The sequence below is a fragment of the Varroa destructor genome, unplaced genomic scaffold (assembly GCF_002443255.2).
Source record: "Varroa destructor unplaced genomic scaffold, Vdes_3.0 BEIS01000004.1, whole genome shotgun sequence".
NCBI classification, from domain to species: Eukaryota; Metazoa; Arthropoda; class Arachnida; order Mesostigmata; family Varroidae; genus Varroa; species Varroa destructor.
The window spans coordinates 34,589,646-34,617,385 of NW_019211457.1; the positions used below are offsets into that span (position 1 = coordinate 34,589,646).

Sequence of the window (27,740 nt, forward strand, 5' to 3'; positions counted from 1 at the left end):
TAATAACAAAAACAATGATGACAGCCACAAGACTAGCATAACAACAGTGATTTTACATTAATGACCCCCTCGTATAGTTATATATATATATTCATATATACATTCCTTTATTCAACTTTACTACATTCTATCGCTATTTTTTTATATACATGTACACATTTTAGCAACAAATTCATTCTTTTTTTCGTAGAGAGAGTTATACAGGGACTGTTTCATGTAGCGGAACAAAATGGTAAATGTATCCGAAGACCCGCATAATTTCTGCGTCTATAATAAAAGGAACACGTACATAGATTGTAGTCCAGTTCGGGTTAACCAGACACATGGAAAGCTGTGCGTGCATTTTTGGACGATATCAGCTAACTTGTTATATGAGTCTTTCGTCAGGTTTAGCAAATCGGACCACACTGCTAGATTCAAAATCCGTTCCTTTTTTGAATACACAGTAATATGTTTAGTTTGTTTTTTTCTTTTAGTAGCGAACGATGTTTTGTTTTATTTGAAATTGTTTATGCACTAGCTATTTATTATCGGTTTTATTTGTGAATATTGCTCACATTATTATCTAAATCAATCTTGGATTACCTTTCCTTGTCGAAGTTTTCCTAGAAAACGAAACTTCCTTACTAATGAAGTGCTCTAATCAGGCAGCAATCGGATTGTCCAGACAGACGTTAAAAGTCGATCAATGCACTTCATCCCAGCTAAATTTCATTATAGTTTTTCAATATTATCGATACTAATACTGTTTAGAAATAATAAGGTATGGCTGCATATTCAATGGTAATATCCCAGTCTATAATGTTATATGTAGATGTTATGCTACTATCAAACGAAACCCGGGGAGGGGGAGGGGAAGGGGAATGGGGCTGGGTAATAGGATTAGGTTCTTAGAAGCGTTGGGACTATACGTATAGTGCGATTCGCCAATCCTACTAACTTAAGGTTTCTCAAAAATCTGAAGGTGATCACAACCGGTTAGTAAGCTTGTGAGGGAAATTCGTTTTAGAGCATTTTCGCACCTCTTACATAAGCTTTTCATGACGATATCGAACCACAGATGGTTCCTTTTTCAAAATTGGTACCACGTTTTTTGCCTAAATGCTACAGTAATACCCCTCGCAGCCTACAGGCAGCGCACTCGTTAATTTCCATACACGTTATATATATATATATATATATCATTTGCCCGTGCAACAATAACAAAAGGCGAAACATTTGGCCTCTGTCATGTGCGATCCAGTTCTATAATGTCAAAATCAATATCTCTTTCCCTTTTGATTCTCTGAACAAATAGTTTTATATTCAGCAGCCTCTACGGAAAGCGGACCTTTGCCAGTACCTAAATAACTTTGACCTATAGCTTATAATAAGGTCTTTCTTCCATTATGCCTGTTCGTTGTCGGCAACTGCTAACCGAGTCATTTATTTAGAAATACTGAAGAATTCGTTGCTCGACCTTCTTCCGACAGATAGGACATTCGAGAAGACGATCACCACAATATTGACAAGTGGCATGGCCGCAAAGGAAGATCATATTCTTGTAGCGATCAAGGCATACAGGGCAAATCGACCGCTCGTGCATGTCATTCAGCTGCTGTTTCAAGCGATCATTTTCATCTTCAGTACATCGCGAAGTCGATGGCGTAGGGTTCCCTACGTTTTGCAGCTGCTGTTGTTGCTGCTGCGGTAACTGTCCCTGTTGGATAACAGAAGTTCCAAAAGAGATATTGTTTTCCTTCGTTTTCACGCCAAGCGACTCAATCGTGGCTGGTCGCATCGGGGCACTATTGTTTCGCGCACCGTCCGGCATCTGTAATACGATGTAAAGGTATGTACGGAAAAGAGGAGATGGATTGTGGAGCAGAATGACATCTGTAAATGGATCCTATAACGATTCAATAGTATGGTATGGTGAAGCTCATTCATAGCGAAAACACTATAGCATAAATTATCGTGGAAAAGACTAGGTTAGAAACGACGCTAAGGCATACCTCATGAGAACGCGGCTGGTTTAGCTCCGTTTTTCGCTCAATATGCTGTCGGCATTCTGCACATTTTTTCATTAAAGCGGCGCAATCTTCACAGGCGCATACATGCCCACAGGGGTGGAACTGTACAGCGGCCAATTTGTCCGCACACACAGCGCACTCATCAATTTTGACCCTCTGTTGGACCGCCGCTTTGCATTCGAGACATTTTTTAACGCGCGAAGCGCATGACTCGCATGAAACCACATGCGCACACGGCAGGAACATAATGCACGACGGACGATCTGAACACACCTATAACGATGTTATTAAGAACAAAATAGATCCACATGTCCTTTTAATCTAACCAATTTGATAATATATACATTTTAACCTTTAAAAGGTGTCAACCAGCAATCACTTAATGATGGAATCACGCCACAGATGCCGTTATATATATCACATTCTCTCACCATGCACTCGTCTTCAAGGGAAGTGCGGGTTTCTCCAAAGTTTGCTGTTGAATTTAGTTTCTGCCGCGAAATGGCCTGCGGGTGCGAGAAGAGCGCCTGATGGCCTCCCGGACCGGGCTGATTTATAGATGATTGCTGAGTGCTGAATAACATCTGTTGTTGATTGCGAGCTCCTATGCTGAGGGATGCCAGTGCCTCGCTCGGACCCTGCGACGATGATACAGACCCCACTGACGCAAATGAATTCTGTTGCAATTGTGTCTGTTGCTGTTGTTGCTGGCTCTTGATGAGGAGGCTTCGCATATTTGGATCCGGACAAAGGTCCAATGGGGTTTGCTGTTTTTGATTTCGAATAGCTGCGAAAAAAGAAGAACGTCTTTCAAATGATACGGAAATTCTATTTGAATTTTACATCGTGTGTGCGGAATGTGGTAGCATGGCGAACAACAATTATGCTCTAGATATGCTTCAACTTTTGTATCCACTGCGGTTTGCTAAGCTATGCATCAAGCATGCTTTAGAGCTAGCCATAACTTTTACATAAATTAACAGTTGAAGTTATTCAAGCATCAAAGCAGCAATTCATATTGTCACTCACTTAGGTCTGCTCCATTGGCGACAAGGAATTTGGCAATCTGAGCACTAATATCTCCTATCTCAAGGGATCCCAAAAGAGTCCCAGTTGGGGAAGCCGCTTGATTTGGCTTGTCTGCAATACTGGCCTGGTTGGTTCCACCTGCCATGTTAGCCATGTTCACAGAAGCCATATTGGAGTTTACTGTATTAGTGGATGCGCCTCCCATGGAGTAGCTGCCTTGAAGATGTTTCAATTGCGACAGCGTGTGGTGCCTAAGAGCTTCGTGTAACGCAGTGTCGCCATCTTTATCCATCAAATTTAGATTAGTACCTGAAATTCACATAGAAGTTGACTAACGAGTATCGTGTAACGTTTGCAGTTGTTTTCATTAATTTATAACCCTGTGGATACCTCTAAAAACTCATAAGATTTTTTCGTTAAAGAATTTGAGAGTTTGATTTGGTCCTCAGAGCTTTTTTGCAATTGTTTCGAGAATAAATTTATACGAACCGGCATTGACAAGCAGCCGAACTATATCATGATGTTGTCTTTCAACTGCGAGGTGTAGAGGTGTTTGCATGTTGATGTTCTGTAGATCCACCCGGGCTCCGCCTAATTCGATCAGAAGCTGAGCTACTTGTAGGTGATTGTTAAGTGCTGCTAAATGCAACGGTGTATAGCCATCATCTTTCTGGTCATCTACTCGCCATCGGTGGGGAAGATTTTCCAATAACACACGAACCGCCTACAAAAAACAAGTAAATCGAGTGGAAGCGGCATATAAAAGAGGAATATTTTTTTTGTTTTTGCAGGTCGTATAAACTTTAAAGTATAATAAATGGTAATGCAAGTTTGATACACCCACCTGGGGATTGCCCCTAAGAGCACCGTGATGCAGGGCATTGAAGCCGTTGTTGTTAGCGAGTGTCACATCGGCGCCGCTGCGCAATAGAAGTTTCATAATATCCTCACGTCGTTTACTGATCGCATCATGCAGCGGGGTATCACCTTCACAGTCCTGTAGACTCGGATGACACCCTAATTGTAATAAGCGTTGCACCGAATTCACGTGACCCTTGTAGACGGCAATGTGAAGTGGAGTTTGACGTCGAGCATTCCGCGCGTTTAGGTCGGCGCCAGCTTGAGCCAATAACCGGATTGCCTCGGGTTCATCACCGAAAGCAGCATGGTGTATTGCCCGGTCACCGTCCTTGTCTAATAAGTAAAAGAAGGGAAGAACAAAGAAAATACCCAATCATATTAACTTTGTTTTCAGGATGTAGGCACAAACATTTAGTTAGGTTAAATCAAATGAACGTATTTGTTGTCGTACAGGCGTTTCACTCTCCCAGAAAACTAGCTCACCTTCAATTTCAACATCAGCACCGTAGCGCACGAGGAGTCGAAGTACATCGAGGTGTCCGTTTTGGCAGGCCGCTTGTAAGGCCGTATGTGTAACGTAGACACCGTTAACACTGGCATCCCGCTTAAGGAGGCCTTCAACTTTGTTGGCGTCACCCGATGCTGCAGATCGAACCAATTCCTCGTTAACATCGCCTGACGCGTGGCTATCAAACAGTTTTTTCAGAAGAGCACTGAGCCGATCACCTGAACCCTGCAAACAATTCAGGGGTCGAGAGAAGGAAACTATTACACTTGTAGTTGAGGTAGGCCAACCTTCACTTATGAATAATTCTCCTTATATTCGTGCTTTCTTTCGTTTAATTTTTCACATTACAATTGCATAGTTTCCGTCTTCTGGAATTGTATGGACTATTAGCCAGAATTACATGATATTATATATCCTGAAGGTCTCTGAGCTAATTCTGTACCTTTGTCGAGTCCGGTCGAATTTTAGTAAGTGCAAGTGGATTGAAAGTCCATTCTTCCCCGCGTACTTCAACCTTCACATCGCCGTCATCGTAAACCTGCAATATCATATAATAATATTAGGAATATAATTCAATGAGCTGGTACCATAGCACATTCGAGTACAAGTCTTCATGAAACGAGCATGTGGCGATTAAATATACAATTTAGCGTTTCCTACGCAAATAATATACCAACTCCTTGGTAGGCAGAATAGATACAAATAAATATATGCGTGCGAAAGGTGGAAAACGAAATACCTTTTAAATGATTTTAGCTTTAGAATGAAACAACTTAGGAAGCTTAAAATAAGGGCGTTACTTCCTACTGCCTACCTGTCGAACTCTGCCGATTTTTCCAACGCTGGGCAACATTCCGTCCGCCCACTCGCCGTGCCTTTCCTGTAACACCTTCAAGCGATCAATATCACCGCAGATTTGGACTAAGTCACCTGGTTGAAGTTCGTCTGGTGACCCGCCGCCAGCAGCTGTCGACCCACCAGCGACAGGAATGCTTCCATCACTGAGCAGATTTACTGTAAATGTCGTAGCTGCGCCGCCTGTTTGCACTCTGTTGCTAGGTAATAGCCGGGTCAACACGCACGGATTGAACGTCCATCGTCGTCCAGAAGGATACGTTACCACAACGTCATTATCTTCGTCTATACCAATCACAGTTCCTGACAAAACAAAATAAAATTTTAGATCAGTAAGCAAATGCACACGAATTAAGACAAATTGCTACTAATTTGTACCTGTTGATGACCGATAAGTAATTGATTTTTCATTTTACCTATATTTAAATACCATAAGCAAGCCATAGAAATGCAACCTAAGCCCTTAAATTATCAGAACAAATGGTTAAGATTTACACTTATAATAGAGTCTAATAAATCAACGTCAAGAATATTACTCTCACCTGTGGTGCCCAAAGCTTCGTGCATTCCGTCAGCCCAGCCACCGTGATTGACTTGGAGACTTTTTACGAGGTGCACGTCTAACTCGATTGTCACCATATCTCCCACTGATACGTGAAAATGTAAGAAGAGAGAAAGACGAATCACGTATGTTTGCAACTGCACGATAAATCTAACACGCTCTACTTGTAGCAACATATTTGTTTCTTAGTACATCGACATAAGCTGACATGTACTAGAAAATTTATCTCGTACCTATAGAGATAGGTAGTTCATTCATTTATATACAGACTCATTAAGTTTATATATCTAGCAGTTGATTAACATGTACTTAAAAGTTGCACTGCACTTTAGAGATAAATACGTTTATTCATTAACAAGAATTTCATTTCATGTTAGCTTACATTGCAATTGACCGGTAGAAGATATCATGCTTCCATGTTCGCCAAGGACAGGCAGGTGGTCCCTGTAGACGTTTCCTCCTTTGCCGTCTGTAAGGACTTTCAGGTCCGACATGCCTTCGAATCCTACGCGGTACATGTTTCGCGTACCTGTAGCCTCCCATTGAACTGACGCGGCACTTCGCGGAGTTGTTACGCTCCAATCCTGAATTTCAATTACCTACATTTCAAGCACCGATGGGTGGCAACAAACCAAAAAAGCTGATGCAAATAAGTCTTCGTAATAATTGACATACTGATTAAGAACGCTACGACCTTATTGTGTACTTTTGCATCTTAATATGTAAGTATTCTGTGTAAAAAATGAAATGGCAAGATACAAGGTTTATTTAACAACCGTAAGTATCATCCACGGATACTCTCGTATAGTAAGGCCCTTGTCGAGATTAGAGCCACACAAATAAAGTTTCACGCATTTTGTTACTTAACTCTATGGACATAAATCAAAGTTTGGCAATTTCAAACACGATATTCTATGTAATGTATATTTCTCTTTACTCTAATCTACACTTGATTAGCAGACGGCCGATGCCGTGCACATTCAGAGGGCTGTTCATTTTAAGAAAACAAGCCGTCGAGTAAAATTCTTAGAAGAGTGTGATAGAAAACGTTCTCATAGAAAACGATTAAAGTTCTGAATAACCAATCGGATTTTAATACTAATTGAACATCCTCCAAGATAAATTTTCCTACATTGATTTCTTAATTTTTTTTTCATTTACATCTCCGTATCCTAAAATGTATTTACAATAAGTAACAAAAAAATATTCTTGAAATAAATCCAGTTAAATTTAAAATCGTGAGACTTCGTTTAACTTTCAAGAAGTTGTGTAGCTTCGTAACATTCTATAGATGCATAAAGGGCGAGAAGTCGGAACTACGGACAGGGCTTGCCATGTAGTTTTTTACATAATTCTTGTGCTAACGCACATATTTAGTACGTTATTCAACTTACTTTGCCTGTTCTTGCCCCGTCCTGATTGTCCCATTGCCAGTCGACCCCACGGACGACCCTAGCGCCGGGAAAGGTGCCCCTTAGTGAAACTTTCTTGGATCTTTTGCGTGCCTCGCAGAGTACCCTATCGCTGAATGGGGTAGCTACCCGATAGAAGCGGTGCGCTAGCAGGTGCTTATTACCGTGATAGCATACAGAGCACAGATCAAGCAACGAACATTCTGCACACGACCACCTATTAAAATTATTAACAACATCAGTCAGATTTTCTTGTTATTGTTTTGCTTTATAGGATTATAAGAAACAGCTTCCGTTTTCTGTCTATTATGGAGTAGTAATGTGATGGGCTCAATTGCGGTTCAAATCATATAGGCTAACTAAGACGCACAAAATTAGATAGGACATATTGCAGGAATATTAATATATTGCGTGTGAGTGATGAACTCTTAAACATGCATGATATGTTTAGCAGTTCTTAAGTTAAACGTTTTCACGTGTAATACCATTTACTTTATATTGTGCACAGCTAAATTGCACAAATCCAATCTGAATCAGTTCTGACTGTAATATGTAATCTCAGTGAGACACGCATCCTGTGTGTCAAATAGGTAAGTGTCTTATGAGTGTGCAACTAGTAAACGTTCTACCTACCGTATACCATATATTGGACCTTGACCACAGCCGGAACACACTGTATTATCGTGTTTTACCCCTGTCGGCGCACTGTCCACTACGCGAAGGTCATACGTACCGCAGCATCTACCAAAATGAAAATGAAAACAGTAAAACTGAGAATTTTATAAACTGCGAATATGCGTGAAATCGGTTTTGACATGAACATAAAGGAGAGAACGTCAAGATCCAGTTTTGACTAATTTAATATGACCTGTATATCTCCTCCATGGTGTTAGCAAGCCTGGCCTTCAATTAAGCCTACCTATAGTTAGCAGCTGTTCCATTATCCCACACAACGACAACTTCCTCAGGCGAATCGAACTGTCTAACTGTACCGAGATGACCCTCTCCGCCATCTTGTTTATCCCATTTCCAGCCAGGTCCACGCATCACCCTAGCGCCCACACCACCGACCATTCCGCTGAGTGAATTTCCGCCACAGCCGCCACCGTTCACACCGCCGCCACCTCCGGGCATAGGCTCGTTCGTCAGCCCGCTGACAGGCCCCGGCGCGCCGGTGATCCCCATCGACATGCCCCACAAGCAGCGTCTTGCCTAGCCAGGACGCCGGCCCGGTAGACTCGGCAAACACTCAGTCACTCACTGCTGCCCACTGGATCGCTGCTCAGGGCAGCGCGACCAATTGTGACCTTTAGCACCCCTAATTACCTGGAAGCTATGGCGATACAGCGTGTTAGCTCGGGATATTGCAACATTTAGAGTAGGCTAATGAAAGCGGAAATTACTTGAGAAACAAGATTGGAATCTTTTAATAAACGGTCGTAGGCTAAACACACAATGAATTTTCATCGCAAAACATCGAATAGCAGCTAATTAACAGGTTAAGGCGTGCTAGCTGAAATTCTGATAGCGGGTACATTGAAAGAAAGAAATTCTGGTTAGAAAAATAAAAAATTATTTCGGTTTGTGATCGTACAAAATCCCTGATTAGGCACTTATCTACACCATTCTTCAGGCTTGCATTAAGTTCGACGGCGACAAGCGGGATAGCACACTCTGAAATTACAAGGGCGTTCAAACTGGTTGTTACAAAATTTTGTCATAAGTAGCGTACTCTTTTGAACCAGTCATTTTTCACATGGACCTATGTTGAATCAAAAATTAATGCTAACAAAATTTGATTATCTTTGACAAAGATCAACAACATTTTTTAAAAGTAAAGCAAAGTCTCTTAGAGCCAGAACGCATTTTCCGCATCGCCACGAAATTTTGGAACTCTATTATTGGAAGAAGTCTATTTACATTTACTCATTATTAGACATTTGAGGTAGTCACAGAGTTAGGAATGATATAATAAAAACTGATGTTAACAAAAATCACAGGTCGTTTTTCAATCATATTTCTGCGCACCTGTAGCACTCGTATATGTCAATTCGTTTATAAAACCCGCTTACTGACAAAGCACATGATAAAAGCCATGATGGGCAAAAGGTCATGTCAGTTTTCATGATTAGCCTCGTCTTGGGTTGATTTCATTTCGGATTCTTTAAACTAACTTAGTCATCTTAATTTCCGTTGGTTTTTTTTTAGTTTAAATTGACAACACAGACCCTCGACAATTAATGGAGTGTCAACGACAATATTTAACAGTATTTTGATGTTGAGAACAGAATAAATCACAAAGCGCTAGCTAGAGATTGAAATTTCAGGTTCTGAAGCTGACAGCTGTATAATTCTTATTATAGCACTTACGGTACCCAGCGATTATAAATATAACAGGTTTTTCACACCATTTAAACATTTTTTGATCGATGAGCATATGCAAAGCCCACAAAACGCAAGCAAAACTCCACAAAGCCAACTATCACTGTTAATTTAGAACCCTAATGAAGTGACGTGTCAACTCCACACCATCAACTACTACATGAACCGTCTCGCGCGTTAGCCAGATGGCATAATTCGAAGAAAACAAAAGCGACATTCCTGATCCTTCAAGTTTTCTTTGATATACGTAAATGTATATCATAAGGCAGCTTAATTAGTTCATAACAGCGTAACTGTCGATGGCGATGATAAGCTGCTATAATATTAAGATACTTCGAAAGCTTTTACATCTAGTTAGGCTGAACAACCAACTATGCCTATATTCGGACTAACGTCGTGAAACATTGAAGTTACGCGCTGCGCGGCCTAACTTCAAATAAAAAGCCGCTTAACGCATTTTTGTTTGCTATCTTCATTTGCTGCCTCTAAAATCTATTATAACCCGCGTTTATAAAAAGAACACGGTCATTGCTAGGAATGTACAGGTTACTCAAAGTTACATATTATGCATCATCATAGCGAAGATAATCGTTCATGCCATTCGTCAGTTTCCGACAACATTGCGAAAGAGCAGTCTACTAGGACACAACTCTTGGAAGTATGCCACAATTAAGCACTAGTCTGCAGCCAAGCTAGGCCTCTGCATGTCGTAGTACAGTTCGATTCCTTATCTACTATTCCACAGAATCAACCATTATACTCTTCTTGAGAAAATGCCATCTTCAGAAATTGGTCCTATGGTGCTTGCTGGAAGCCGGTCATATCCCATAACTGACCTTCGAATTTTATAGCTGAGATATCCGAGCTGACGACTGTTGATATTTTAGATCATTCTTTTGTTTGCCACATTGCTCGCGACACACGAATCAGGTCAGCCTGGTTGTATGATATTACTCACTTTTTATAAAAAAAATCTATCAGATTCTAATAAGTACGTCTGCAACTGTTAAATATAATACCAGAAAAGGCAGGCTGTTCGTTGGGACCAGCAATGACAAATCTGAGTTCAATTACATGTCTAGGAACAAAAAAAAGCATACGAAAAATATATGGTTTATTACAGCCATGAATAGGTTGAACTAAAAAACTACTATTTTTTGCTCAATATGGGTCATGAACTCGATGAAAACGATATCGACCCATAACAGGTAAGTAGGACTTTCTGCTAATATATATTAGCTAGTACAGGTTTCTGTTATACATGCACCTACCTTAAAAGAATTTTTGAAATATTGCCAAATATCACGGAAAATAGATAATTATAAGCTATCGACTTTAACGTATTATGCGAATGTTGGGTGTACAATTAATAAACAAAAATTGAATTCCGTGCGTGCTACACCTCCACCATTCAAATATAGTAACCTAATTCCTCCGAATATACCCAATGATGAGTATACGAGGAAGGAATATAACAATGAGTTGTTTTCGACTATATTAGAAGTAAATGATTAAGTCACCAATATTGATAAGCAAAAGAAGCTTTTGTTAATCAGCAAAATCACATTAGGCAAAAAATTATCGGCGATACCCAATGCTGTATTGAGCAACACATAAATATTATACGAGGTAACAAGGATACAATAATTTTGACGTGCTTACGAGTTTAATTCCTTATACATGCGGTGTGGTTTTGAAATGAGTTGTGATTTCCTGAAAAAAAAATTTTGCTTAAACGGAAAATATCAAACGAGTGACAAAGCAACCTATGGCACGAAGTCTGCCTCCTAGGGAGACGTCTTACGACGAATAGATAGTTCTACCACTATGCATCGAACGCTCAGCTTAAACTGACGTCCGATGTACACGTTACCCCCCCCCCCTCAGGTGACATAATTAAAAGTAGTTTCACAGACATCAACACACAAGTTAGTCACGTTGACCTTTCCCTCCCAAACAGGTCTCGTTATGCAAGATCGAACATTTCTTTTGGTATGGCTGCAAATCATACCCAGTATTTTTATCACAACGAAATATTTAACAAATCACCATATTACTAATAGCACGTAATCTTTGTCTATTTATATTAGACGGCTTATAGCTAAAATAAGCCTGAACTCAAACGTCGAGTCAGTGACACATATTCTAAATTTAAAGTAATCAGGAGATGTTCAGCTCTAAGTCAACAAATCCAATTCAAGCAAACTATACCGAGTAAATTGGATATCAGCTTATTTTGTATTAGCTGTATTAATAGAATAAATAGTAGCAAAACGGTAGAACAAGATAAAAGAAAAAGTTCCCTGAAAGGAAGAAAACATCTATCCTGCGAGTTTAGGAAGACGACGCCATGTTCTACGACGATTCTACCGCGGATGCTGTATTGTTATTGAATTTTAGTAGACAAGCTGCTGACTCCAGAATTAAGCGGTTGATTGTCAAAAAGTAAAAGTTTCGAATCCTATTATAAACTTACTTTTATTGATAATCCCCTAGCTGTTGAATGAAGGGTGTAAAAACGGTAGAGATGCCATGACTCTGCCCTGTAAGGCGCGAATCTTTTCACTGAAGCAACGCACTACTTCACAACGAGCAATGAGACACAGCGACCACAGCCAATGAAGAATTGCTTATTTTTGGGGTAATTATCTGAGCTAGCAAAATTGAATTGAAAAAATGCCGGATCGTAAACAACTAAAGACAGTATACCTGAGTAATATGTCCATGATGTGCGAAATTTCTATATTTAACGAACGAATATTTATATTACCCGTGCAACACGCAAATCACTGTATCGGCTTGTAACGGCTATGGCAACAAACGAAATCGTATAATGGTATATATTTTATAGCTTCTAGTTTCGCATACATGTGTCGATACCGCTTAAGTGAATCGATAATATGGGCCACTTTGTTTTTGACGCTGCTTGGTGCTTACGTCGGATCCTTGTAGTCGTCACTTAATTTAACGACAAAATAAAAAACACCTGCTGTCAAACGCGCCAATTTAAAAATAAGATAAAAATTATAGGTACAAGTGGCAAAAGAAACACTGTTTTTTTCAACACTTTCAATAGTAACTTGAGCTTTATTTATTCATACATTTTGCGCAGCGTATGTCGATGCGGGTTTTGAATCACCGAACTTTAGTCGTCCAAACTATAGCGCTGAATGTAGCAACTTTCGACCCAGAAAAAAACACTAAGCGTGTTAATCAAAACACGAATCGGAGATAGGCCACCGACAACACATCAATCAAGCGTGCACCTCATTACGCAATTGACAATGCCTTGTCTATTTTGTTGTCTAAACAATGCGACTGAAACTCTAATATATTGTCATTTGAGCTTGTGTTCTGACTTGTCATCTATGATTTCCGTTAAGTAATAATCATGCCCAGATGCTTCAGCGATTATTAAGAACATACCGCTTGTTACAACATTCTTTGTTAGCACTAATAAAAACATATGTAGCTGCTTATAACAATACGGTTCTTTTTCCATCTGTGTTCCCAATGTTTCAATCGACACTTTAGCCCCGCAGTACAATAGATGAGCATGTGAAGCGGATACTATCCACACCACTTATACTACAACGTGTGTTGTATTTGATAATCCATAAAAATCCTATAAAACTCGAGCACCAACCATTGTTTTGTGCGTCCGGAGTCCCATAGAAGCTACGTAATCTACTGAATCCTGAAGCGCTACCACCGTTTTCTCTCTCTTTTAGTTTTTTTTTTTATATCGGCTCCCTTTTTCTACTGCGTCTCCACATGACCCGGCCTAACTAATGACATTTCACCGCCCGGTACTTCCTTAGAACTCGGCTGTTCATCTAACCATGTGGATCTGAGCGGGTACCCTATATTTCCCCGTGTAAGCACATCTGTGTCGATCCGGCAGGTCGAGCTGCTAGGAGCGATTCAGTAGTACAGTGGCGGGGCCTCCGTCTTCCGGGATGAACAGATCGTTCTTTCTGCGGCTCATGTGGCCAATATTAAAAATAAAGCCTAGCTGCCAAAAGCAACTTCTTGGCTGAGGCTGCGTCTGTGCCTGTAATAATGATTACAATATTAATCTTCTAGTTAAAGTAGTTCATTCAAATAATTACCAACGCACGATTAGGAATACAGGAATGTATACATTTAATAGGTGTTGTTACAGTTAGAAAATTCCGGCTGAAGCTGCCCAGTACAACCGCAATAGACACCTAGATCGATTCTACAAAATTTCTTCATAAACTTATAATAATTGAACTTTTCTTGAAAGGCAATGTTGTGCAGGCAACACACTAATAATTATACGATTACAAGCTACACACGCTCAGTGGGCATTGTATATTGTTAACCAGTGTGACATCGACCCGTTGTTTGGCACTGTATTTAACATTGCTTCAGTACTAAAACAACTTCGCAGTTTTGCCAATCACATGCTCTAAACCCCATAAATGCCGTACTTGGAACAAATACTAAGGGCCAGATAGACCGCGCACTAGTCCCAATTACCAGATTTACAATAGAAAGTGCAGCATAAAAGAGTGTGGTGCGGTTATTAGACTAAACTATTCCTACACTACAAGAAAATCCGTTTAGAAATCTATACGTTTACATCACTGACGGCTCTATCTCTACCCAGAACCGTGATACCGCACGTCTAAATTAGCAGACTACTTCAATTAGGGACCACCAGGGGAAACACTCGCGAAGTACCCAACTGCATGATGAAAATAACGACATATATATATATAATAATTATGAAAACACTAAAAGATTCCACACATGCTTTTCGGTTCTCTTATCTAATAAAAATACAACAAAGCTAACCATGGCTTCGGCTTCAGAACAATGTAATTTTAACGGAACGACAATGGTACTGATAATGACGATAAAATAGAATATCAAAAAGCAATTGCTTCTGGCACGACTTCTTTCTGGCGAAACTTACCACGCTCGGAAGGCCAACAGGTTTTATTTTTCGACGAAGCTTCTGTCTCGCACATTCAACCTAATCCATGTGGACTATATGTAGTCTCAACGTGTCGACATCGCCACATGCACTTCACTATCAATGGCACCATTACCCAAATGCGCCAATGAAACACAGCATACCGAACTGATGAGGCCGAACGAAAGTACGCTGCTTAACAAACCGATCAAGTAACTTGTTGGCATTAGCTGACAACTGCGGCTGTTGCAGGAAACCTACGGGTACCCGCTCCACCTAGCTAAGGCTGTTCCTATAAGTGCACTGTGAGCAGCACTCCTCACTGGGGCTTTGTTGGTTCACTGTCCGGCCACTGGAGCTTGTGTTCGTGCTTATAATTAGCGAAGGCTGCTACGACAAAATTACCCTAGCCAGCATCACTCCTTTAAGTTGAGCCCCACATAACAGCGGCCGAGCACCTTTTCTGCACTGTTGATGGTGCTGTTGCCTCATTGCAGGCGTCGTAACCCTTCTGTTTACTTTTTTCGTTTTCGCTTAAAGGCCACCGAATGGTTTGCTGCTAACAGACAGTTGACACGGCGCGCGCCGAAACGCGCGAATGTTTGAATTGAGCGACGAGACAAAGGAGCGACCCTAGAAAGTCTTCGGATGCCGGTCACATGCGCGAAGAAATGGCAATCAAAACCGAGTGAATAATGATTGTTGCTTTTAGCGTTTGACAGGTGGCAAGTGTGTATTAACTTACCATATATATTTAAATCATTTGCGAAGGGACCTGTACGTGCAATTTACAATTTCTGCACGATGAAGCTTACGGACATCGCGTAACAATGTCACTTGCTAGATAGGCGAGAGCGTCACTTTTCACTAAACACCTTTATTGTAAGGCAACAAAATCATACGGGCATAAATGCTTATGATATGAGTATCTAGAAATGTAAAAAAGTCATTTCGAAATGGATGTCTACTGTATAATGTTGTCGAAATGCGTAAGAGTTGTGTGCACGGCTGTTGAAAGTGCCCAGTGTGAGATTCAACAACTTGAAAAACCCGGGTCCCTTTTCCCTTCTTTTCAAGCGTTGGGACTATGCTAACACTATTTAGAATTAGAGTTTAATTAAGCCAAGCACTTGCTGAACTGCGAGACCAAATCTACGGCGGCACGCCGCATATTTTTCTGCGATGCCTACCCACAATGTTGCTTAGAGGAGAAGTTTAACCCACACTCTCCATCTTTAACAATTAAAGTCCAAAGTAAAACTTAATTGATCTCGTAAATTACTACTCAACCAGCTGTGGCGTCGCCAAAACAGAGAGAATCTCTAACAATATCATCATCTTCATATACAGGAGTCAGACAGAGATAATATACATATGCCATTGCTTACATTTGTCGATAGGCGTTGTTCAAAACGATTCAGTAGTACTAATCGAAAATGCACATTGGGTTTAGCAGCTTTCCCCTTTGAAGTCCGAAGGCAATTAAGTAAGCTAAGCCGCTTCTCAGTGCCCCCTTTGTGTACATGGCTTTAGTGCAGTGTGCCATTTTTATTTCTACTCTGACCAGGCAGTCTTCGCCTTTAGAAGTACTGTCATTATTTACTGTGTTTGTTATACTGTTTTCGAAACAATCCACCAGAAAGTACATGAAATGATTCCTAACATAGACGGAAATTTAAGTCGAATCTCATTGTGCTAAGTCACATCCGTGCCTTGCCTATATATACTTATTCAGTATACAATCAAGTTCAGACAGTTCCAATAGATTGAATAGGGCTTCTCGAACTCTCTTCAGTCGACGCTGAGGAAGTAATTTTCATTGATAGTTCCAGCGTATCTTCAGTTAAGTGATTCGAATTCTAGTCGTCAACCTGACGCTTGCCAGTAGATCAGACATCGTTCATACTAAAGCTTAGCAATCAACTTTAAACTTGTTTGTTATTGATTACAAAATCTCACCTTTTGCCAGTGTTTGAGTAATAACGATATGTATGCTTGTTTTTTCTTCAAGGGCAAATTTATAGGAGTTGCCACCCTGTACGCCTACAGCCGAATGTCGGTCAGTAAGTGATCTTTTGAATAGAGTAGCGTTTGTTAAATTGGTAAACGCTGCCAGGGATGAGTCAAGTATTGGTGTTTCAAGGTTTAGCAGAAGGATCCAGTACTTGCCTATTGCCACGTTTTATTTCCTTTGATGGTCTTAAGCGATTCAGAAATTTAAACATTCGAATATATTAATAGTAAGGCTCGTAAAACTTCATGGTTTGACATCAGCTAAGCGGAGCTTATTACTTACTGGTTCTCACCTGTATTAGGTCTAAGGACATGCAAATCGTAAGTGCTTTTGTCTCGGCGTTTCCGCAAAGGGTATTATTATTACTATTAGTAATATTGGCACAAAGTGTTTTCACGCTGGAAAAATGCACGGCTAACGGTACTAATAAGTTTAATTCACTCATTTGTTTATAATAATACGAGACTACGGAAAATAAGACGCGTTCCGGTTACGCTTGCAAATTCAACATTAACGTTTCCCTTGTAATCTAACACAGAGCACTCTTTATTATTTCTTATTTGAGTGTACATGGTTCGTCGGCACTGCAGTAACATCAAGATTTAATTTTTTTTTTTTGGCTAACTTGAGGCTTTCAGTACATCACAAGCGATAGCTTTGGGTCCTCTTTATTTCTTACTCGCACAGAAGCCGTGAAGGCCCATAGCCTTGCAATTGATTCCGTATGTCCTTCTGGCAGCATTATTATGAAGTCTACTTTTTTTCTGTCGTAGGAAACACCTCTCCCGACCAAGTTATGCCTTTCTAAAGATCTGGCGTCATGGTCATCATCTTCTCTGTGTCGCAAGATATTTTCTTGAGAGAACGATAATGGACAATGTTTAAGTGTTGCTAATTTGAGAATTTTCTATTACCGACGAAATGTAATGGATGGTTTGCGAATCCGAATAGCGTGTCATAACTAGTTCATTTACTTAGGACATTTTTGACGGTTTCCCAATGCAAATTAGCCATAGATAAATGTCTTTGAAGAATCTTTAAAAAAAAACATCATTTTATGCAGTCGATTTCAACAGTAATCGATAGAACTAGACTATTATTGATACTTTTACGTGCATCTGCGGTATTATCTGAAACGTATAAACGATAAATATACGTTTACGTCCCAAAATGTCAAATCGGACCCGTGTGTTAAATCACAGACAAGGCCAGAGACTTTTTTCATATTTGTCTGTTTCCACTTTTTCGGTGTTTGTTATCGGACTTTTACCTTTATCCTGTTTCTGTGAAATGTCCGTTGAACCGCGAAACTACAACTGAGAAGAGGGAATCTTGTAATACAGTAGCGAACGATACCTGCATGCCCCGGTCGTTCTCTGGCAATATCTAGACAATAACCATAGTGTAAACGGTTCGATTTTATCACCACTTACTTTTATTATTATTATAGATACCGAATTGCTATTGCCAATCTACATGCTTACGAACCAGTATTGTCCTAGTTCAGTAATTCTTCAGAGTGCTAGCCCTTCCAGTAGCGTTAAACGAAGCGCACCCACTCCTGAACTTAGACCATTTCACATGTCCCTAAGTTATGTACGCACACACACACTGGGCATCACGGGGCAGATGCCAACCAAAATTTAAACTTTATCCGACTGTTGAAAGCCAACGACTATAACTCTTATGGTTCTTATATATGGGTTCAACCGAATTCAGTATCACTGATCATTTTCTCACTATCCAAAACGTTTCCAAATGATTTGCTAAGAAATGGTTTTTCACGGGCACTGTGCTTCTGATTTTTGGGAGATGCACCAACTCATGCAGTCGGAAACAGTCAACGTGCGATACATTCAGTTACGTCGGCCGGATAAGAAATAGCCTGAATCAATAATCGAGTCCAGCTAGTGGTGGCGCGCTGGCTGCCTATTAATAGTTGTCATCCTGTTTGCTGCCTATCTTTGCAACGTTAGTTTCGTTATTTTCAAAAAAGGTCACAAGTTTTTCTTAATTGCTAACTTCTAGATAAGTGATTTACTGGTGTTAAGTGCTAAACAACAGCTATCGAAGTCCGTATTTATGCCATGACTACTCCGATGGCGTAATTTTTAATATGCAGAGCTGCTCGTAGACGATGTGCTTTAACCGTCTATGATTGTACTAACAAACGCGAGGATTGTCGTTATATTCAGTTCATCGCCTATTTGGTCCGTTCGTAAAAAAGGTCAGGCGCTTAGAAACAGCGTGCGCATTCTGACGTCCGCAAGCATAGTTGGCTTGTATAACTATCTAAATGCCTCTTGGTAGACTGCGAGCAGTGAGCTTCTACGAGTTTGTACGTCTCGCTGCAAAAGCAAGTTACTGAGACAGATCTAACATTTGTCCTGCATATCTGTCACATCCCTGTGTGACGATCAAAGCTTAAGACGTTAAGTTTCAAAGGATCTACGCTATTTTACACGCTCTATCGATTTCTTTTCTCTTAGCTTAGAAGCATATCCAGAGCCAGGCAGTTTTTGTCAACCCGGGTCGGCTTGTAAACCCCTGAAACTATCTGCTGTACCCTTCGCACGTGCTGAAGCGTTTGTTGGACACCAGCAACCAACGATATTCTTTACTGTGTTACTTTTCACGTTTTTATTCCTTCTCGCTTGTCGCTTTTTTTTCAAAGCCTTCGTTTCACACTCGCCCTCTCCACCATTGACTCTCAGCTGAGTCGTCGAGTGTTGAGTGGGGTGTCGGCTTCGAAGGGGGTGCGGCTAAAGCCTTCCCCCATCGGTGGGTCGTCGGCACTAATTGCTGAACCGGCTGGCATCGTTCCTGTTAAGAATAAGCATATCTACATAATATGTCAGTATCCAGAGTACTTTTAATGTCATTGCCTTACACATCGAAGGTTGTATCGAAAGGATGTAATTTGTTTTACCAAAAAAGGTCTGCATATATCGAAGGCAGAGCGTTACTTGTCAGCGATGAGTCAGTCATCGGCGAATTGATCCACAATGAACCGCAATAAATAAACATTGGTTACACATGCCATGCCGCTCTATATTACGCTGATACTTTAGGCATAATGATCGTGATGGTATGTGGTTTTATCGTGCGATGACAAAGTTACTATATTCGGGCCTATATCGATCCGCAACGCGCATTCCGATTCTGAAAGCGTATTTCTAAGGTGTCGAAATCGCCATATAGAACACGCTCACTCTACGTAAACCCATATTTTTATCTTACATCATGTAATTGTACAATGGTGCCGTCGGTTGACTAATGCTGCATTAAGCACGATAATGAATCGATAACAGACAACCTTTAACAAGCCCTTCATTACAACTGCCTTGCCTGATGTCGCGATCAAATGTGTTCCTAATTTGCCATCATTCTGCTGTTTCGTCTCGTTAACCCGGCTGTTTCGACTATAGCGCACCTTAATATTGCTGTGGCCGCTTATTGAGCCTCACCTCGTCGCTCTTGTTCGTTCAGCCACAACTGCTCTTGGTGCTGCCTGCTCCGCCGCTACTGCCGCCGCCGCCGTCGCCGCCGCCGCCGCCGCCGCCGCCGCTATGGCTGCGTCTGACGCTGCTCCCTCCCTTGGACACTGTAGTGCTGTACCCTCTCTGACGCTTGTCGGGTGAGGAGAGCGGACTTCAGCTGACAGCCGGCGCTTTGTGGCGGGTCGCTGAATGCTGCTATCGCTGCTGCTGTGTAGCTATTGTCGCCGGTAACTGCTTACTTCTTTATTGTTTGGATTTAACCAACAAAAGCTATTGGTATAAGTCCGTCTTGCTGTTGCTGTTGCGGCTACTGCTGTCTGTCCGATCAAGAAGTAGTCAAGAGAATCTGGCGCGGAAAGCGCAGGAATAGCGGCTGTCTTACCGGCGGTGCACAGTATAGAAGTGGAGTCGCGCCAGCGGTAATGGTGATGGTCTTGGTAGGCGGCACCTACAAGAAGCCACTGCTGTTGTAGTTGTCGTCGCTCTGGCTGTAGTCGTAGTGACCGGATCAAATGGTGAAGGAGAACGATCAGACAACGATTCGCCTACATTGTGTATGCGCTTCTGAACGCGAGCCGGCGCTTGCTGCGTATAGTGGTGCTTAGTTCGTTTAAGCTTGACTAGAACGGGATTGCAGTAACCATCGTTGAGATCAGTTGTGAGTGAACGGCCTCCGTTCAGGAACGACGTTTACGATCAAGTGGTGAAGCTCGCCTGTGACTAGTTTCTTAAAGGATAAAGCTAATAACGCGATCGGGAATAATATGGAGTGTGTCAGTGAAAATTGTTGTTGAACAGTAGAACGAATCGTAGCAGAAATCTCTCGAAAAAATATTCCGACTCGCTTGAATGCAGCGCGGAGTGAAGCCGTTCGGAAGATTGTTATGATAGCGGCGTGGAGAGAACTTCATCACAGGGAACTTGAGAGACTCTGAGGTAAACACGAAAAGGCCGTTCATAAGCCTATTTCATATCATCAAAAATTGCGAGGAGCACAAGGGATATTTTTCCGGGAACAGGCTATGCGCGTATCATACCCGAATGTGAAGCAAGACGGTCTACACTGCATGTGATACCTTCCTTTTCATGATCGGAGCGACATCGTTACAACGCTATCAGTTTCGGAGAATGTAGCCGGCGGCTGCTTGTGGTCTTCGTTCAAAGCAGTCGTTTTAATACTGTCTGTATGTAACGTCAAGGGCTGGACTTGCAAACAAAGCATCCATCGATTTGTAGTTCGTGCCATAATTCTCCTGCGTCCATTAACTGACACGACGTGTGTGGAAAATGCAAGAATCGATAGGGTCGATGACAACGCCGACCGCTAAAGAGCACGATTGAATAACAGACACAGGGGCGATTCTTTAGGGAAGCTAAGTGACTACAGGCGAACCCAGAGAACTGGACGCACTCACAAAGCGCCTCATGATTTCGCCATCGCCACGTTCTCTTTGTTAATCATCGGCGTGTCGTCGATCTTGTGCATACGTCCTGGAACGGGAATTATCGGCGGACAATTGCTTGCGATCTGGTTTGCGACAGTTTGAGCTGAAACCAGAAGGCTCTTATAGAATTGGACTAGTCGGCGTATTATAGGGAGACCTTTACTGCTGAGTAGCGTTATTCGATACGAAAAAAGTTACCAGACACGGGGCACCGGGACCAGCGTTCAGCCCGGCGTGTTACAGGACGTCATCACTACTGTGAGCGAACAAACAACGATACCACAAGCACCATTGACAGTACGTAACGCCTGTCGCTGCACTGCTAAATACTGTCATTGCCGGAGGTGTTACAAGCAACGGTGTAACGTGTGTTTGTTGTTTTTCTTAACTGCTTTAGTTGATCAGAGGGCAGTAACAGTATCAGCAGCGGAGGGCAAAGGAAGGCAGAAATATCGTCTTCCTAGACCTGCTCGGTAGGTCCCAATCCCACAACACTTTCCCGCTTGCCTCGTTTTCGCTGGGCGTCGGGCAGGCGTGCGCGACCGCGGGTCGCTACCAGGGGGCAGCGCGTCGGCATTTTCTCGCGTCGGCCCAAACAGTAACGAAATAGAAAGAGACATAGCACAGCACGGCGCTGCTGGTGTCTATCCTCGCTCAGCAGTTCGATCAGAGCGCATCTCTGTGCGAGAGTATTCGTGTCCGTCGTAGCCGTGTATGTGCATGTGTGCTTACCATTACTGGGTTGGGCATCGCTCGGTCAAATAGCATTAGCTTCTTCGTTCTCTGACCGGTGGCTAGGTTCGGCCAGAACGGCCAGGCCAGAACAAACGACATCGCTCGAGTCGAGTTAGACCCTGCTGTTGCCTCCGCCGCCGCCGCCGCCGCCGCCGCCATCGTCGTCGTCGTCGTCTCCGTCGTTCAAGAGCAGATCGTGCCGCGAATCTCTCGGTGGTGGTAGGAAACACCAACCGGCCAAGCGCACAGCAAAGCGAGCCAAACCTCCAGTTTAAATAGCAGCAAATTTTTAGGCAAGCAAGCAAGCAAGCCCGAGTTGCGGCTAAAGGCCTTGTCTGCCTCCTGAGACCGAGGAGTTCTTGCCCTCGCGAGGCGGAAATCACTCGTAAAGCTCTGCTGAAAGTGGCGGCGAGGCGGTCGTCGCTTACGAACGCGATAGTCTGTCGTCTCTTGCTGCTGGCTGAAAGTCTGTGGAGCTGGTCGGGGTTGTTCCAGCCAGGCCACAACACAAACCCAGTTGTAGTGCAGTTCAGTTTGTTGGCGTGTGGCATCGTTATTGACGCGGTTCCTTGTACTTGGAACGGCCGGTGGACGGCTGCACGATGATGACCCAGGAACGATACATGCAACAGGAGGAGGAATGGGAACGCGAAGGACTGCTTGACCCGGCGTGGGAAAGGCAGCAACGCAAGGTCAGTATCTATATAGGATGGCGTAGTAGGCAATCTTGTAATAGCGACTCCAGCAGCACAAAACACGCCGGATACGCCTGAGACGATATGCTTAATAGAGGACAATCTCAGTAATACTTAAGGCTTACGCAAACTGTCTAAGGACAATAAGGCTGGTCTATGACAATCAGTCTCCATGCATCTATTTATCTATTTCTACTAAAAAGGCGTAGTTTTATTGGTTTTATCACTCATAAACACTTCAAGATTATTACCCAAGTGCTAGACTTCTCTGATGTAACGACCCTATAGCGAGCTGTTACTTTCTCGACGTTCTTGTGAAGTCAATAATTGTTATCAACCATTATTGTTCATCAGTTAGAATTTACCCGCGGTAGTCTTGCTATTTTTTTTTTTTATATATCCAGAATAATAAAAATTCGAGATTTTACACGAACTCAACCGGTTGGCTAGCCCCTCTTCAGAATGCAGAGATGTTCCGTGGTGCAAGAAATGTGTTGGGATTCGACTGCTGAGTCACCTGTCGATCGTTGATTTTCTAGAGAAAAAGAAGTTCCACTTTCCAATAATGTGAAATAGCTTTTATGGTCTGAAAATGATGCTTTTACTAGCGTCAGTTTAATAATTTGCGCTGTTACCGACTTCAACGAGCACATCGTCTTGCCCTTACCTGCCAGTCTATAGACCACCAAATGTTTACAAATTTACCAATAACATCGCGACAGGCTAGCATCCTATCACGCAGGTATCAGCTGCCCTCAGCATTTACGAGGCTGCATAGCATAAGGAATAAATATTAATTTAATAGGAGAAAACCATCAATGGCAGTCCACAGCGACGAGATGGTTCGTGATGCGTGATACAGAGCGTGCTTTGTGTGCGTCCGAATCAATCGTTCATAGCTTATGTGTAGCGTTCAATTGAGGCATTAGAGAAATGGTTCTGCAGTAGATTCGAAAGTATAGTTTCAGCTGTCACGTTTCCAACTCGTTCGAAACCGTCTAGGCTGACCGCCTTATCTGTCGTAATCTTTTGGCAACCAATAGCGCTGTACAGCCCTTTTTTTCAAACCTGCAATGACATTACGTATCGAACATTAACGTGGCTTTAGCCGGATCACAACATTATTATGTACGGAGCGGGCAGACCAATAGCCTAACTGGGCTACGAATTGTGCGCTTTATTTGATACGACCGGCAGTAATTCGAACGTATGTTTGATGAAAGCGTCATTACTCCAATGGCCTTCACTAAGTATTGCTCTTCGAGCTCTCGTAGACGATGTATACTTGCTGCCCAGATATGGATTGCATGACCAGTTGAATCGCCATTAACTCGTTCATACGACGCTGACGATGGCGGCAATGATAATGAATAGAAATATATTCTGTATTGCCATGCACGCTTGCATTGCCACCAGAGCTTCGATCAGGTTTCATTATGGTCCACGATGAGCAAACCCCTTTAACCCACGGGCGGCGGTATTATGAGATTTGAAGGACAAATCGATAGTCTGTGTTCTCCGGCCGATCTTTGCGTTAGCGTATCTTTCGCAGTTATCATACAAAACAACCCCCTGCGCCCTTGTCTACCGCAGGTGGTTACTGTAACACTGTATTCCTCTTAGAAATGCGATTTCCCAGACGTGAGCGAACGTCCCACTACTGCTATTACATGTTGCAACAAGCAACATGGAGAAACGTCATCCGATGCCTGCATTCACAAGCTGCATCGTATCATATGTAGAGTACAATTTCCCAGCATCGCTTTACAGCAATCATTTCTGCTGCACTGTAGAATTCGTTTGCAATCGGAGGAAAATGGCATTGTATATCCTATATACATATATGTACTGTGTACTGAGGTACAACATATGCGCTGTCGTCAGTAGATAGAGGGTCATCCGTCGTACAAAACCGCAGTGATACTGGCCGCGCGCGCTTCCTATAATAGTAGTAGCCAGACGCAGCATTGGCGGCGTTTTGGTGGTTGATTCACGCGATAGCTTGTCGGTTCACATGGATACGCGGCCAAGCCAACAAAGTCTTGGTAAGCCATTGCTATATCACCTTTACTGTAGTTGCTGTTGTTGCTGTTTCTGGTGGTATCATGAACAAGGGTTGTGTTGTTAGCTGTTGTCCTCTCGCTCTAGAACAGTCTCTCGCTCAAAGTCAAAACCTAAACCAGCCCTAGTCACAAGCGTGGTGCCTATATGTATAGTTAGCTAGACAAGAGCTACGGCGGCGGTATGCGGCGAGAAGGCAGCTACCGACTCGATCTCTACGGCTGCAACAAATATAGGGGGAAAGCTGAAATAATATGGCAGAAACTAGAGGAAACCTATCTGTGATGAGCCGCTGGCTGTGGGCTTGGTCCTCTTCGGCCGTCGGAATGCCGCCGAGTGGGCGCTCTGGTGCTAGAGCCAATGAGGGAACGGGCCCATTTGGTTTGCCCCGAGACGTGCGTTTGCCTTCACTTCGCCGATGCAACTACCAAGAATTAGACCTATTAGGCTAGCGGCATAGGCCAATAAGGGCTGCCTCGACTGCCACTGGTTCCGCTGACTGGGCGTTGTGTGCGCCAGAAGATATATGAGCAACAAGGAGAATATTAGAGATTGTATTCGCAGTAATTACAGTAGCAATCGGATATTTTTTGCATTCGTCGAGATTCTTGTTTACTGTTCACTGGCCATTATACTTCGGGGGGCGAGAAGAGCGCAATAGGAAAACATGCCGTTGTTAACGAATGCTTATGAAGTAGAAGTTCGTTAGGGCCGACAAGTCGCATCTATCTATTTGAGCAAGAGATAAAAAAAAGTTACAGCATATAAATGATAACTTTCTTATATTCGTCTACGTCTATACAAAAGTAAAGCTTTTCAATTAACGACCGTGCCACGGGGACATTGCGATAACCTTCCGGCACTACATTGTTTGTCAATAAAAGCGACTACTGGAAACGGGGTTTTTGTTACAAAAGAGGAGCAGTCTTTATTCTCGCAGCGGGGAAGTGCCATAGCAAACAACGATAGCTACTCAGCCTACGGCGAACACGACAAAGATGTGTCGTCGAACGTTCAGTGGCATCTGCTGCCAGATAAATCGCGTTCACTCCGAGCCTCATTTCAACGCGTTCGACACAACTGTGCCACTAGAGAACAGCTTGAGTAACACTTCATTTTCAATTGAATGTCCAGGGGTTCATTTTCATGCATTTTCCGGACGGTCAATCAACATACGAACCTAAATGTCATGCTTTACGGAAATGAATCCGTTGCATGCGACCATCGGGAACCTCAGTGGAAATGCGTGCGGGCTTTTACCTGTCGCTGTGTAAACCCTACCTAGTAGGTTCGAAACGCGTACATATCCAGTCGCTCCGAGCGTGGAGACAAGCAAAAGTTAGCTGCTTAATGCTAAACAAAAAAATCTTGTAACCTTTCAGTTATTGTTGCGAATTAATTAATTAACGACGTCACGGGTGGACGGGCTATGTTGTCGCTGTGCTATGTAAGAGGTCATCTTAGCTTTGTAAAAAAAAATAATATAAGCAAAATTTATTTGGAAATACTAAGACTAACTGGGACACTGAACACCATTTTCTCCTGTAGCTGAGTTCTTGTTAATATCCTGTTAGACCTCTTTTCCAGGCTCTATCGCTCATATTAATGGCAAGTGGCAATAGTAGCGATCTAACTGCGCTTCGGCAAACTGTCGGAAGCCCTAGAAGACGAGGTGGGTCTTTCAGGCGATAGCTGTAAGGAGACCAGGCTTAACGAGGTGTTATAAATTGGCTTGTCAGATTTATATCATCATATGGGCGTGATGCGTGTCCAATTGTTTCCACGGTACTGTCACGACAACGGGACAAAGGATCAAGCGGGCCTAAAAAATAAGGTTTTAACTAAACCCATATGGCTAAAGATATTGTTGTAAGGAAAACATCTACGAACGGTAAACTCTTTAGACGATGGCTCTAGGGATGGGTTTGTATGCAGTGATGTTTCCAGCCTATTTTGAATATATGATATGATGCAAATTGTTCCGATCAGGTGACTACCCATTAATTGTCGTTTGGCTCATTGTCTTCGTGACGAAAACAAGGTGCCAGTGATACCGTTACGATGAAGTTGCCAATTAGCACTTAATGATGTGCTTGTTCCTTCCTTATTTTCATAAAGTTGCCCAGTGCGTCACAGCTCTGACACGTCGCCCTAATCGCATACCCTTACCGATGATCGAATTGTGCCGACAGTCGGCACAAGTGTTTACTCTCTTTAGGCTCTTTAGCTACTTGAACCCAGGCCTTGAATTAGAAGGGGTGTCACCATTGAGGATCATTTTTTACAATTCATTCAGACCTTTTTCCGAATTATCCAGCGGTGTTGTCTTGCTGCGTTTTACTATAGCAGTCCGATGTCCTTCAATATATATGAAATATAAGATTAGTTACGCTAGAACGTACTGTGTACGACGGTAAAGTGATCCACAATACACTACAAAGCTCACTACTTGATTCGATCTATGGCTTTGGTTCAAGATCACTTTGTTTCTTGTAGTATTTGCAAGTTCTCGTATACTTGCCCGTCATTATACTGCTTTTTTCTCTCGATTGAAAGAAATAAAACCGGTTGTGTTTGTCCCACCATATTGTGCCTCGATATTATAGCGGTCTTACTAAGCAATGCACGTTACACATAATTTTGTGCGAGTCAGCAATGTTAGTTTTCTAATTAAAATTCTAAAAAAAAAGCACAGTAGAAACATCTTTTTGAAAAAAAAGTTAC

The 27,740-nt window shown here is 42.3% G+C and overlaps 2 protein-coding genes across 9 annotated transcripts in view; one reads left to right on the forward strand and one right to left on the reverse strand.

Annotated features, from left to right (window-relative positions):
- Positions 1-74: 74 nt before the first annotated feature.
- Positions 75-27,740, reverse strand: part of mib1 (E3 ubiquitin-protein ligase mind bomb 1) — a 39,546-nt gene continuing 11,880 nt past the window's right edge. For 2 of the 6 annotated variants that reach the window (XM_086986306.1, XM_086986305.1), the window contains exons 3-16: positions 8,159-8,572; positions 7,873-7,980; positions 7,222-7,456; positions 6,210-6,426; positions 5,808-5,912; positions 5,225-5,568; positions 4,853-4,948; positions 4,386-4,635; positions 3,886-4,235; positions 3,531-3,765; positions 3,042-3,350; positions 2,444-2,799; positions 1,995-2,285; positions 75-1,813 (exon numbers count right to left, since the gene is read on the reverse strand). In XM_086986306.1, coding sequence (XP_086842432.1) covers positions 1,430-1,813; positions 1,995-2,285; positions 2,444-2,799; positions 3,042-3,350; positions 3,531-3,765; positions 3,886-4,235; positions 4,386-4,635; positions 4,853-4,948; positions 5,225-5,568; positions 5,808-5,912; positions 6,210-6,426; positions 7,222-7,456; positions 7,873-7,980; positions 8,159-8,430 — 3,552 coding nt within the window. In that variant the 5' untranslated portion in view covers positions 8,431-8,572 and the 3' untranslated portion in view covers positions 75-1,429. Of the gene's footprint in view, positions 1,814-1,994; positions 2,286-2,443; positions 2,800-3,041; positions 3,351-3,530; positions 3,766-3,885; positions 4,236-4,385; positions 4,636-4,852; positions 4,949-5,224; positions 5,569-5,807; positions 5,913-6,209; positions 6,468-7,221; positions 7,457-7,872; positions 7,981-8,158; positions 8,573-11,283; positions 11,466-12,097; positions 13,676-14,566; positions 15,209-27,740 lie in introns of those variants that run through there. The other 4 variants (XM_086986304.1, XM_022803583.2, XM_022803584.2 and 1 more) reach the window with 4 other exon arrangements.
- Positions 20,313-27,740, forward strand: part of Actn (alpha actinin) — a 30,746-nt gene continuing 23,318 nt past the window's right edge. Inside the window, exon 1 of one of the 3 annotated variants that reach the window (XM_022802537.2) lies at positions 20,313-22,952. In XM_022802537.2, the coding sequence (XP_022658272.1) occupies positions 22,863-22,952 (90 nt within the window). In that variant the 5' untranslated portion in view covers positions 20,313-22,862. The remainder of the gene's footprint in view (positions 22,953-27,740) is intronic. The other 2 variants (XM_022802535.2, XM_022802538.2) reach the window with 2 other exon arrangements.